The 13,582-nt window shown below is 38.8% G+C and overlaps 1 protein-coding gene across 2 annotated transcripts in view; it reads left to right on the forward strand.

Moving 5' to 3' along the window:
- The window catches only part of LOC126278124 (low-density lipoprotein receptor-related protein 1), a 688,899-nt gene that overhangs the window by 425,371 nt on the left and 249,946 nt on the right, over positions 1-13,582 (forward strand). For both annotated transcript variants that reach the window (XM_049978010.1, XM_049978009.1), the window contains one exon: positions 9,418-9,664. In XM_049978010.1, the coding sequence (XP_049833967.1) occupies positions 9,418-9,664 (247 nt within the window). The remainder of the gene's footprint in view (positions 1-9,417; positions 9,665-13,582) is intronic.

The raw sequence follows: 13,582 nt of genomic DNA on the forward strand, positions 1-13,582 counted from the left end.
TGTGGTGATGGTGTCACGGCTGACTCTAATGTACATTAGTAGGTGCAGCAGTTCAAAGAAGACCAATCGTCATATGACACAAACTAAGACAGTTTTGGCCTCACACCAGCCAGTCTCATGATGTGTTTGAGCTAGTTGAGAAAGTTGTTTTGGAAGATTGCTAAATGAGCATGGAATACACTGCCTCTGAAATTGACATTTCTATGGGTTCTCTGCTCACAATCCTGCATGAATACCTGAAAGTTCCAAAAGTGTCTTCCAAGTGGGCATGTTGCCTGGTAATGTTGATGCATGATGATGGCATGAATGGGACTTCCTTTTCATAAATTGTGACAATTAGTTAGACATGGATGCTGTTTTCAAATCCTGAAAACCGAGCCAGTCAGCTCGGTGTAAGCACGCACATTTATGTTACCAAAAAATTCGGGGTAAGCTTTGGTGGCTTTGTTCTGGGACAGCAGTGGCATAATCCTTATTCATTGTGCTCTAAAGGGCACTACAGTGACAGATGCATTTTACCAAGATGTTTTGAAGAGCAAGTTCCATCCAGCATTGAGTGAAAAATGGCTGGGAAAGGCTGCATGTGTGCTTTTTCACCAACACAATGTACCAGCCTATCAGGCGAACAAGATGCCATAGTTTCTTCATGCTCCCTACTCACCTGACCTAGCTCCTAGCAACTTCTGGCTGTTTTCAATTATGAAAAACACACTCTTTGGTTACACATCCACTAACCATGCCAGTATTGCTAAGACAGTGGGCGAACCAGACTCCTAGGGGAGCGTTCACAGTGGCCTGGAATCATGGAATCAACATTGTGAAAAATTTGTACAGCTGCAGGGAGATTATGTTGAGAACTGACACAAATTTCGAAGTTTTTGTGTAATCAGTTTCTGAGGAAAAAAAAAAATCAGAGGTGTTATAACTTGAATGCATCTCGTAAAGTTGTTAGACAGAGCTCAAGAAACTATACTAACTTTTTTTTAAATCTACTTAGGGAAGCGACAAAGAACTAAAATTTTGATGACTGGACAGGGATTTGACTGTTACTCTTTCGAATCAGAACAATGGAGTCATAAGGCAACTATTCACACTACCATTCCCTTAAATGTGAAATTGTCTCATACAAAATATATTCCTAGACACTCTGTGATGCAAATACCCATTTTGCTGTAACAACAAGAGTAGAAATGAGACATTCGTTTATCTTTCATTACCCTCTCACTGCATTTCTCTAGCATCATTACTACTGTGAATGTTCCACAATGATATAACAGGCATTGTTTCCTTTGTCCATGGAACTTTCATCTGCCATTGAAATTCTATTGACACTAATGACAACCCTTTATTTGAAAGTGTGCAGACTGATTCTCTTGCCAAAATTTTCCAAGTGTGACTTGCTTTCCTTGTTTTTTAATGTCATATCAACTAAAGTATCAACCATAATTTTTCTCATCTCCAGAAGTGCAATGCTTGACACATTTTGATTATATGTCTTTATTTTAATGAGATTCCAAATCACTTTGCCCAGTTTGACTATGACTGATATGGTGGCCAATGGAGAGTAACAAATATTTCCTTCTAAATGTCATTCGTGGAATGCACAGGAGTATATTGCCACCCCTTAACTTGTGTCAGATATTCCGCTTTTATTAGATCTGTCTCATAATTTACATGATTGCTTGCCTGCTATTTCTGTATTTTACTTTGCAACAAACTAGAGAAAATTGGTTTATTGTTCTGCTTATTGTGTGTGAAACAGTATCACGGATGATTATATATCTAGGAAGTAAACCTGGAATAAGATAGGGTAAAAAATTTATTACTGTCCATTTTAAAATGGTTGCTGGAAGATATGTTGTTTTGATTATGTATGACTGTTATCAAGCAGTCAAACACCTCTGAATATCCGTATGCATTAAAGTTAAATATTGTTCAGAGCTTCTCTATGACTTCACTTTTCACACACTGTTCCTTTGCTGATATACATTGACAGTGTAATGTGGATATGGGTACTCATGCTTCTTGTTGAATAAATCATACTCAAAGGAATACCATTAATTGGTGAACTACACCCTCTCCAAATGCTATCATGTTTAAGGCTATGAAACCACCAGTCATGTACACAGACTTTCATAAAATATGAGCCTTGATTTTATACACCTTTAGTATCGAAACCCAGTCGAGTTCATTGAATTTGTTAAAGTACAATTGCCCTTTCACTATGTGGACATTAGAACACACATTGTCTGTGAACTACAGTACACCAGCAGAGTTAGGTGGAGTGATGTATGAATATTAAAGGATTTAAGGAATAGTTCAAAAGAACATCTCTTCACTTTTTCTAGCTGAATTCGGATTGAAGGTGAATTCCAACTCATGGAGAGAGGCAGCTATTGTCCCTCTCTCGAACCCAAAAGCTAACTGCAAAAAACTGATTAGCTATAAAAATATGACTCTCAGCAGATGCATGAGGAAAACTTTGAGCACAAGATCATCTGCTGCTTTGTGTGGGCCCTTGGATACAGAAAGCTACTATGTCAAGTCCAGTCTGGGCTCAACATACATTACTCAACACTTGACAAACTTACCTTACTAAAGTCTGTGTAACAAGAGGACTTTGTACGCAGGAAACAGTTACTAGGCATATTCTTGATTTTAATAAAACCTGTTATACAACTTGGCAATATAACGTCCTACGACAGGAACACGATTGGGATCTTGTAGTTGTCTCCCAATTGTACTGCAATTATTCATAGCCAATGCTACTTCAAATGATGAGTTCGTAACAAGGTGGGGGGATTCTTAAATGTCACAATTTTTTGGAATAGGAACAGACAATATAGTATAAACAATAAGGAGCCTAGTTGGTTGTTTTCTGTTTATGGATGATTCTAAAATGTTCTGTTGAGGCCCCAATCTAGAGATTGATGATAATGCCCACTAAATACAAATAACACAGAGGAGACTGGAGATTTGGGATGAAGCTTTTTTGTGTGTGTGTGTGTGTGTGTGTGTGTGTGTGTGTGTGTGTGTGTGTTAATCTGTCTTCATGTGTTAACATGTTTTTAATGCAATGACATTGAGACTTGAAAACATTATTTTCGCTCATATATTTGATGAGAAATTTAACTGGCTAATATACCTAAAAGTTCTTAAAAGAAGAACTTTAGGGCTCTAAAGATTTTGAAGCCCTAATTGATCATGGATAGTAGGACCTTATCTAAGAATGCTAGACATCATCCACCATGGAGGTCTTAGGCTATAGAACTAGTGGTCTCCATGTAGAAAAATTTCCTTACAGTGAGATATGATTACATGGGACAGTAGTTCTCACAATTGTCAGTATTTAATGTTGTTGCCCAAACAGCATCTGAATGTGTCTTCCTAAGTGGTAGAGCAACAATGAGACCTTCTTGCAATCCAGGCAGTGGAGCTGCTCTCAAATCTAAATGTGTCAAACATGTTGTTGTTGTTGTTGTTGTTGTTGTTGTGGTCTTCAGTCCTGAGACTTGTGCAAGCTTCTTCATCTCCCAGTATCTACTGCAACCTACATCCTTCTGAATCTGCTTAGTGTATTCATCTCTTGGTCTCCCTCTACGATTTTTACCCTCCACGCTGCCCGCCAATACTAAATTGGTGATACCTTGATGCCTCAGAACATGTCCTACCAACTGATCCCTTCTTCTGGTCAAGTTGTGCCACAAACTTCTCTTCTCCCCAGTCCTATTCAATACTTCATCATTAGTTATGCTATCTACCCATCTAATCTTCAGCATTCTTCTGTAGCACCACATTTCAAAAGCTTCTATTCTCTTCTTGCCCAAACTATTTATCGTCCATGTTTCACTTCCATACAAATACTTTCAGAAATGACTTCCTGACACTTAAATCTATTCTCGATGTTAACAAATTTCTCTTCTTCAGAAACGCTTTCCTTGCCATTGCCAGTCTACATGAATATCCTAATCCAAGAATGGAATAAATATCTCCTATGGTAATCAGTAAGGCTGAGGTGGTGTTTGGATTTATAGTGTACACAATGTTTGCTACACTTTATTAGTTTTTTTCACAAATATTTTATCAATTTTTAATGTCTTCATTGTTTCTGTTTGAGACACATTTGCATTTCCCAGTGTTCCATTCTTAGGACTTGAACAATATGGGCAAGGTGGTTGTAGGATAACTGAACTTATGTTTGATTTACAGACATGAAATTTTGCAACTTACTCAAAAGATGTTTCATACCACTGTAATTACAAAAAACTTGGCCAGTAAGTTAAAATTGTCTCTATTTATGGAAAGATTTCCAGACAGGTAGCTGCACACAGTTCAACATCACTCTCTTTACTATGGTGTATTGATTGTCTTCTAATATTTCTGATGCACTAACAGTGCAAGTTCCCATTGCATTCACCTTTCTCTTTGTAGCTGGCACATATACCAGAAAATGTCTTTCAATTAGACAGAGAAGATAATCAACATTTGACAAGGAGTCTCATTTTCCAGATCTGTCTTCCTTACCTAGCTGGTACTTCAGAATTAGTTGTCAATAATCCTATGAATTGTATATTGCAATTTTCAGTCCTGAAACTCCAATAAATGAATACTTTATTGGTACTGCACAAATGTCATCAAAACAAATTCACTTCAAGTTCTGTACATGCTCACACAAAGTAGGCAGTCAGCTTAGTTGTCAAACTCATTGTCCTGTGAATTACTTATCGTGCTTCCACTGCAAGCTTCATTTCTTTTGCTGGATGTTTCAATATATTCTTCATCAATACATGCTTGTGGCCACAAAATAACACATTCAGAATCATCCAAAGCTCATAGCCCATAGATTTTTACACACACACACACACACACACACACACACACACACACACACCTACCAGCTACTAAGTCACCATATTCTAAATAAGTACTTTATAAACCTACCTACTGAAGGAGGTGGAGTGAATGCTGAAATAGTTTTGATGATGGGCAGAATGCAGCACCTCTCATAAATGGGTCATGTGATGAATTGTTGTTGTTGTGGTCTTCAGTTCAAAGAGTGGTTTGATGCAACTGTCCTTGCTGCTATATCCTGTGCAAGCCCCTTCATCTCCAGATAACTACTGCAGCCCACATCCGTGTGAACCTGCTTACTGTACATGTCTCTTGGACTCCCTCTGCAATTTTCATTCCCCAAACTTCTCTCCAGTACTAAATTGACAATTCCTTGAGGCTACAGAATGTGTCCTATCAACCAGTTCCTTCTTTTAGTTTCTTATTGTCAGATTTCTTTTATTCCTCATTCCATTCATTTTCTTCACATTAATTATGCAATCTACCCATCTAATCTTCAGCATTCTTCTGTAGCAACACATTTCAAAAGCTTCTTTCTCTTCTTGTCTTAACTGCTTGTCATCTATGTTTCAGTTCTTTACAAGCCTATACAACACACTCATACCTCCAGACAAGAATTTCTAACCCTAAAATATACATTTAGTGTTAAATTTCTTTTCTCAGAATTGCTTTTCTTGTCATTACCAGTGTACATTTTACATCCTCTCTACTTTGGCCATCAACAGTTATTTTAGTGCCCTAGTGGCAAAACTTGTCCACTACTTTCCTAATGAAATTCTCTCAGCATCTCCTGATTTAATTTGACTACATACCATTACTCTTGTTTTACTTTTGACAATGTTCATCGTGTATCCTCCTTTCAAGACACTGTCCACCCATTCAGGTGCACTTCTAATTACTTTGCTGTCTCTGACAGTCATTGGCAAACACAAAGTTTTTATTTCTTCACCCTGAACTTGAGTTCCTTCTCCAAATTTTTATTTTGCTTTCATTACTGCTTGATCAGTGTACAGATTGAATAACATTGGGGATAGGCTACAATCCTGTCTCACTCCCTTCTCAACCTCTGCTTCCCTTTCATATCTTTTTACTGTCATAACTGCTGTCTTGTTTCTGTACAAGTTGTATTAACCTTTTGCTCCCTGTATTTTACCCCAGCTACCCTTAGAGTTTCAAAGAGTGCATTCCAATTGACATTGTCAAAAGCTTTCTTAATATATATATAAACTATAAATGTAAGTTTGCCTTTCTTTAACCTTTCTTCTAAGATAGATTGTAAGGTCAGCATTACCTCAAATGTTCCACCATTTCTTCAGAACCAAAACTGATCATCCCCAAGTTCGACTTATACCATTTTCTCCATGTGTGTGAGTTCTTTGCAGCCATGTTTTATTGAACTTATAGCTCAGTAATATTCACACCTCTCAGCATGTGCTTTCTTTGGAATTGAAATTTTTACTTTCTTTTTCAAGCCTAAGGATAGTTCTCCTGTGTCTTTATATCTTGTACACCAGATGGAAGAGTTTTGTCATGGCACGCTCTTCCATGGATATCAAATTTTCTAAGAAAATGGCATCTGCTCCATGGGCCTTGTTCCAGCTTAGATCTTTCAGTGCTCTATCAAATTCTTCTTGCAGAGTCATATTTCCCCTCTCATCTTCAGCTAGTTTCTATTTCTGGTGTATAATATTGCTTTCAAGTTTACTCCATCTTGCAGAGCCCCTCTGTATATTCATTCCATCTTTCAGCAATCCCTTGTTTGTTTAGTACTAGCTATCCATCGTAGCTCTAGCTGTTTATATAACTATGTCTCTTTTCTCCAAAGGACTCTTTAATTCTCCTGTGATGGATTGTGTTGTCAGTATATCAACAAAAATAATTGATTTTTGAAAATATAATATAATTGGGCACATAAAATATCTACTTGCCAAGTGGCAGCAGGAGAAAACATGTGTAAGAATAAGGAAACGAGCAAGCTTTTGGAGCCAGTGGTCTCTTGTTCCTGCAGAATGATTGAAGGGAAAGAAAGAGGAATGAAGGAAAGGGACTGATGGGGTTTAAGAAACGGAGAGAATTATGGAAAAGTCGCCCACTAGGTAGGTCAGGGGACAATCAGTCCTTCCAACTTATCCTGTAATTCTCCCCAGATCCATGTTTCTGGATGACTTTTCTGTAACTCTCCCCCTTTCCTTCATTTTCTGTCAACCATTTTGCCAGAAGAAGAAGCCACTGGCTCTGAAAGCTTGCACATTTCCACAACCTTTATATATATTTTTTCCTGCTACTACTTTATCAGGAGAATTTTTTATCTATCCAATTGAATTACTATGTCAAAACAAACAAAATACAAGGCTATGTGCCAGGGTGTAATATTATGTTGAAACAGAGATACATATATCATCAGCTAGCTCAACATAATTTCATGTCAAAAACAGTTGAAGGGTTAATGATCACTAGAACATGAATTACCAGTATTATGAGATGGAAAGTTGCTACTCACCATATAGCAGAGATGCTAAGTCACAGATAAGGCACAACAAAAAGACATAATTGAAGCTTTCGGCGATTAATGCCTTAGTCAACAATAGACACACACACACTCACACACACACTAGACACACATATGCGCTGCCCCCCCACCACACACACACACACACGACTGCAGTCTCAGGCAACTGGTGCGACTCAGTATCTCCACTATATGGGAGTAGCAACTTTCCTTCTCATAATATTGATACATTCCATCCTGGATTTTCCATTGTTTGAGAACATGAATTAGGATAGATTGCTAATCACCTCACAGAGGAAGCACTGAGTGGTAGACAGGCTGCTGGATATTATTAAGCTATTGGACTAAGTCCTTCACCAGATGAATGCTGTAGTTAGTCAGTCAATTATGTGTTCCATAGAACATCTGGACAATTCTTTCACTAAAATGATGTGCAACAAGTGAGTTTACAGGATATGTTCTCATGATTAGTGTTAACATTAATGACCACACTATATTTTCCACCTCTCTCGCGCAACTTTGCTTAGAAACAAAGGTCTTTTCCCCCAATGTGCTACCAGTTTTTAAACAGAAATTAATCCATGGAATAGAAGGAGTTGTCCAGGAGAAATGATTTTTAGGTTAGATTTAAAATTTGAGTTGCTGCCTGTCAGACATTTTATATTATTGGGCAGATGATTAAAGATTTTTGTTGCTGCGTATTTAAATCCTTTCTGAACCACTGCCAGCTTTAATAACGGCTAATAAAAGTTGTTTTTACCTCCAGTATTGTAGATATTGACATCACTGTTCTTCTCAAATAGTGATGGATTATTTATGACTAATTTCATTACTGAATATATATATATTTTGTGACTGTGCAGTTAAAATGCGTAGCTTCTCAAAGAGTTATCTATGTGATGTCCATGGGTGAACACCACATTTTATTCAGAGGCTATCAGCTGCTTGGCTGCCCTCCTGAAATTGTTCTCAGGGTTCATCTACAAAATTAATTTACAGCCTTTGATGCAGAGCTTTATCCCATCTTTAGAGCTCTGGCTGGAATGACAAGAGCTTGGAGTAGGAACTCTTTTCTCAGATTCCATTAGTGCTCTTCAAAATATTTAACTCATGTTTCCAGTGAATAAAATGGTCCTTAATATTATCTCAAAGATTCTCAGATGGAGTTCAACACTGTGGTGTTTTCAAGCCATTTTAGATGTAGCTGGAACTAGAGTGTTCCTTGTGCTGTAAAGTGACAATAGCAGGACAGTAAATAAAACATTAGTGATTTTGATCAGCAAGAATCAGTGTGTGACAGTTGTTTGAAGGCAAAAAAGTGACCAAACAGTGTCATTCAACAGCTCATAGCTAGTGCTCAACTAAGCTCATAGCTAGTACTCAACTAGCTATCTAATTAAGATATTCCTAGTGAATTCCAGTGCTTCCTCCAACCTGTACCCAACCTTGCTTGTAATCGACTTTCATTTGATGTACATCCCACCAGTGTTAGTTAAAAATACATTTGTAAGCACCATCATTACCTTTCTGTACCAGTACCTGATTCATAGTGAAGTGTTCCTGGATGACAAGTTGTGCCAAATGTTGTTTTTTATCATGTTGTCATCCTCTTCCTTATCCCCCCCCCTCCAAACACACACACACACACACACACACACACACACACACACACACACACTCTTGTGTCCTATTTCATTTACACCAATTATGCTATCATGTACCAGCTCTGCACAAGAGATTTTATATTTCCATTTCACAGACAGTTTAAAATAACACAAATGATACAATAATATGAATAAGCAAATTGTCACAGTGTGTTGACTATACCTGTCATGAGTTTACTGTTATTAATATTTGATAATTATTTATGTAGTGTTTAAAATAAAACAAATAATGCAGTAATATGAGTAAAATGTCTTTCACTGTGTGTTTGCTCAAATTGGTAATTGACTCCACTGTTATTTATTTTTAATAATTATTTGTGTACAGTGTTATACAGTAATTGTACTAAATCTTTAATATATGATTACTATTTCAATGAAGTCTTGAATTTATAGATATACTGCAGAAGAGATGATCGGTGTCTTCCAAGTTCAGCTCATTGTGATGGACATCAAGACTGTTCTGATGGTAGCGACGAGCAGGGATGTAATACAACAGTCACCAGTCCTGTTCATCCAACAGACATCAGGCCTTTGTGTGGTGCTCATGAGTTCCAATGTAATGATGGATTGTGTATAAGGAACACCTTTGTATGTGATGGTCATGAAGACTGCTCCGATTCTTCAGATGAAGCCTCCTGTGGTACATTGTGCTATGCCTTTTATACAGTAGATTATTTGACATTGAATGTAGTGAAGATTCATGGAACAGTCTAACACTAATTTCTTTTCCCACAATTTACTTGTTATTAAATTTGTCTACTATCTGGAAAAAAAGTAATAAGAACCATAGCTCAGTTGTATGCTACATTATTTGATATCCTTGACAAGGAATTAAGGAGAGTTGTCACTTCAGTCACATAATATTATATCTTTCATCAATGTGGCACATCCATTTATTCTCCAGAACTTGAACTGACTGACAAATTGCATCCTGTGGTAGGAGTGAGATGTCAACTGACAGCAAAAGAGAGACTAGTTTAATGCTAAGAACCAAACACACTTCTTAAGTAGCTTCTCATCTGTGTAATTCTGGATTTAGATTATCGGATGCAAGAAATTATATCACAGGCATAATGAAGGGCACATCAGGGTCACAGCCACCCTGCAGCACAGTGTATTTTGTTAAAACTTTTTGTTTATTATCCTTGGTGAGTCTTATTATATCTTTTCAGCCTTACTTGCAGCTTTGAAGACATTAAAAGTTGAGCTTTGACTGCATCTACAGCTGGTATGTGTTGTGAATCAGCTCAAAAGTATCCTTCCCTTTGATGAAGTGTCTCTCACCATCCCATACTTGAAGAAGACAATTGTAAGAGAACATTCAAAACAAGTTTTGAAGCAGGAGTCGTAACAATGTATCAAGGAAATTGAATGGATGAGCATAGACAAAAAAGTTTTGAACATATTTCAGGGAAATAGATTTGGGACTATTGAAAGTTACTCTTGGTGCAACTGCTTATTAATACTGGGAGTCGTTGTGTGTAGCACATAACTTGACCAATTTTTACATAGTGGCAGTGCTTTTCAGTTCCAAACAAGTATAGCCTTGTGTAATGTGAAATACATTCACTTGTTGTTTTGTAAGTAGCAAGCTAGTAGGGTGATTCAAGAAGGAAAGCCTTTGTTGAGCTGACTATAATTGTATAGAAAATTACAATTAATACAGACATGTTTACCACTTATGTCTTGGCTGTATATACAGAAGTAGTGAACTGAAGCAGTCAACAGAAGACAGTGCCAACACACAAGAGTGTCATTTTGACTTAATGTACCTTGTATGTTGGTTAAATCCAAGTACAAGAACATATCTGCAGTAAAATAAAACTGTTTATGTAGTAGGCAGTTATTTCTAGCAGCTCAAATGATAATACCTATTACCAATCTATTGTGCATCAAAAACACAGCAGTTAATGTGACGAGACTAATCCTTCTGGAATTGAGAGTTAGCAAATTATCCTGCTGACGTGTCCTGTTAACATGCAAAACAGGGCAGTTGTCAGAATGGTAATACTGTTGTTTATTGATAGGCTTATCAATTACAGAAGGTAGGATGTGACAAGATGAGGGTCATTAACTAGAAATGTAGTGTGAGACTGAGGAACCTTACATTTGAAATTGAGTTAAGATGTTCCAGAAAAATTAGAAACTCAGATTTAGAACAATCCCAAATGCTGAATTTATCATCATTGTACCATAAACACAAAGGACTGTTGATCCCAAAGTCCAGAAACATCCTGTCTACAAAATTCATGAAGAGGTTGCAATGTAAATGTGAGCAATCTATTTGCCAATGTGAGCAATCTGTTTGCCAAGCTCTAAAAGGTGAATTACTTATTGTTTGTAGTTAAAAAGGGAAGAAGGAGGTAAGGCATTATAATACTTTCAGGAAGTGTTCATTCTGAGCAAATGTTCAGTTGCAGCTACTAAGTATGCGATGTTGGTGTAAGATAAAGTGTGGGGATGAGGAAAAGGGGAGGGGGCATGCATATAGATTTCAGTAGCTAATGAAAATGGTTCAAACATTTATCAGAAATATTCATTTGATTCTTTCAAGGCAATCAGTTTGGCTTCCAGCAAGGGAAAAATACAACAGATGCCATAAATAATTTCATAGAAAAAATTAGCACAGCTCTAGAAAAAAAAAGTAAAGTAGCCGGAATTTTCTGCGACCTGACAAAGGCTTTTGACTAAGTAAACCATTCCTTGCTAATCCACAAACTAGAAAAATATGGGATTAAGGGTGCAGTACTTCAATGGCTTACTTCTTAATTATTTCATAGAAAACAAAGAACAATCATCTCCTCAAATGGTGTAAACTACCATTCAGACGAAAACAATAACACAGGGTGTCCCACAAGGTTCGATCCTCGGTTCAATTCTCTTTCTATTGTATGTCAGCGACTTACCATTAAACATAAAATCACCATCCGTTCTGTTTGCTGATGACATGTCTGTCTTGATAGAAAGCGAAGAAACAGAAATGATTCCTGATAGAGTCACTGGTACACTAGACAGGCTAGAGTCATGGTTCCAGTTAAATGGTCTGAAGCTTAACATACCAGAAACAAACTTGATTGAATTCAGAACCAAACAGTCAAGAGACCAAGAAAATAGTATAAATCAAAAAAGTGAAGAATTAACAGAAGTGCATTCTGCCAAATTTCTAGGTCTACACCTCGATAAGAATTTAAACTGGAACACACATATTGAGTACCTGTGCAGCAAACTGGGTAGCTTTGCATATGCCATGCATATATTATCAAGCGCTACTAACATGTCCACTCGCAAGGTAGCATATCTAAGTTACTTTGAATCAGTGATACAATATGGCATTATTTTCTTGGGGGAGGTCCAATAATACACTCCTGGAAATTGAAATAAGAACACCGTAAATTCATTGTCCCAGGAAGGGGAAACTTTATTGACACATTCCTGGGGTCAGATACATCACATGATCATACTGACAGAACCACAGGCACATAGACACAGGCAACAGAGCATGCACAATGTCGGCACTAGTACAGTGTATATCCACCTTTCGCAGCAATGCAGGCTGCTATTCTCCCATGGAGACGATCGTAGAGATGCTGGATGTAGTCCTGTGGAACGGCTTGCCATGCCATTTCCACCTGGCGCCTCAGTTGGACCAGCGTTCGTACTGGACGTGCAGACCACGTGACACAACGCTTCATCCAGTCCCAAACATGCTCAATGGGGGACAGATCCGGAGATCTTGCTGGCCAGGGTAGTTGACTTACACCTTCTAGAGCACGTTGGGTGTCACGGGATATATGCGGACGTGCATTGTCCTGTTGGAGCAGCAAGTTCCGTTGCCAGTCTAGGAATGGTAGAACGATGGGTTCGATGACGGTTTGGATGTACCATGCACTATTCATTGTCCCCTCGACGATCACCAGAGGTGTACGGCCAGTGTAGGAGATCGCTCACCACACCATGATGCCGGGTGTTGGCCCTGTGTGCCTCGGTCGTATGCAGTCCTGATTGTGGCGCTCACCTGCACGGCGCCAAACAAGCATACGACCATCATTGGCACCAAGGCAGAATCGACTCTCATCGCTGAAGACGACACGTCTTAGTTCGTTCCTCCATTCACGCCTGTCGGGACACCACTGGAGGCGGGCTGCACGATGTTGGGGCGTGAGCGGAAGACGGCCTAACGGTGTGCGGGACCGTAGCCCAGCTTCATGGAGACGGTTGCGAATGGTCCTCGCCGATACCCCAGGAGCAACAGTGTCCCTAATTTGCTGGGAAGTGGCGGTGTGGTCCCCTACGGCACTGCGTAGGATCCAACGGTCTTGGCGTGCATCCATGCGTCGCTGCGGTCCGGTCCCAGGTCGACGGGCACGAGCACCTTCCGCCGACCACTGGTGACAACATCGATGTACTGTGGAGACCTCACGCCCCACATGTTGACCAATTCGGCGGTATGTCCACCCGGCCTCCCGCATGCCCACTATACGCCCTCGCTCAAAGTCCGTCAACTGCACATACGGTTCATTTCCACGCTGTCGCGGCATGCTACCAGTCTTAAAGACTG

This window comes from Schistocerca gregaria, chromosome 6 (genome assembly GCF_023897955.1).
Source record: "Schistocerca gregaria isolate iqSchGreg1 chromosome 6, iqSchGreg1.2, whole genome shotgun sequence".
NCBI lineage: Eukaryota > Metazoa > Arthropoda > Insecta > Orthoptera > Acrididae > Schistocerca > Schistocerca gregaria.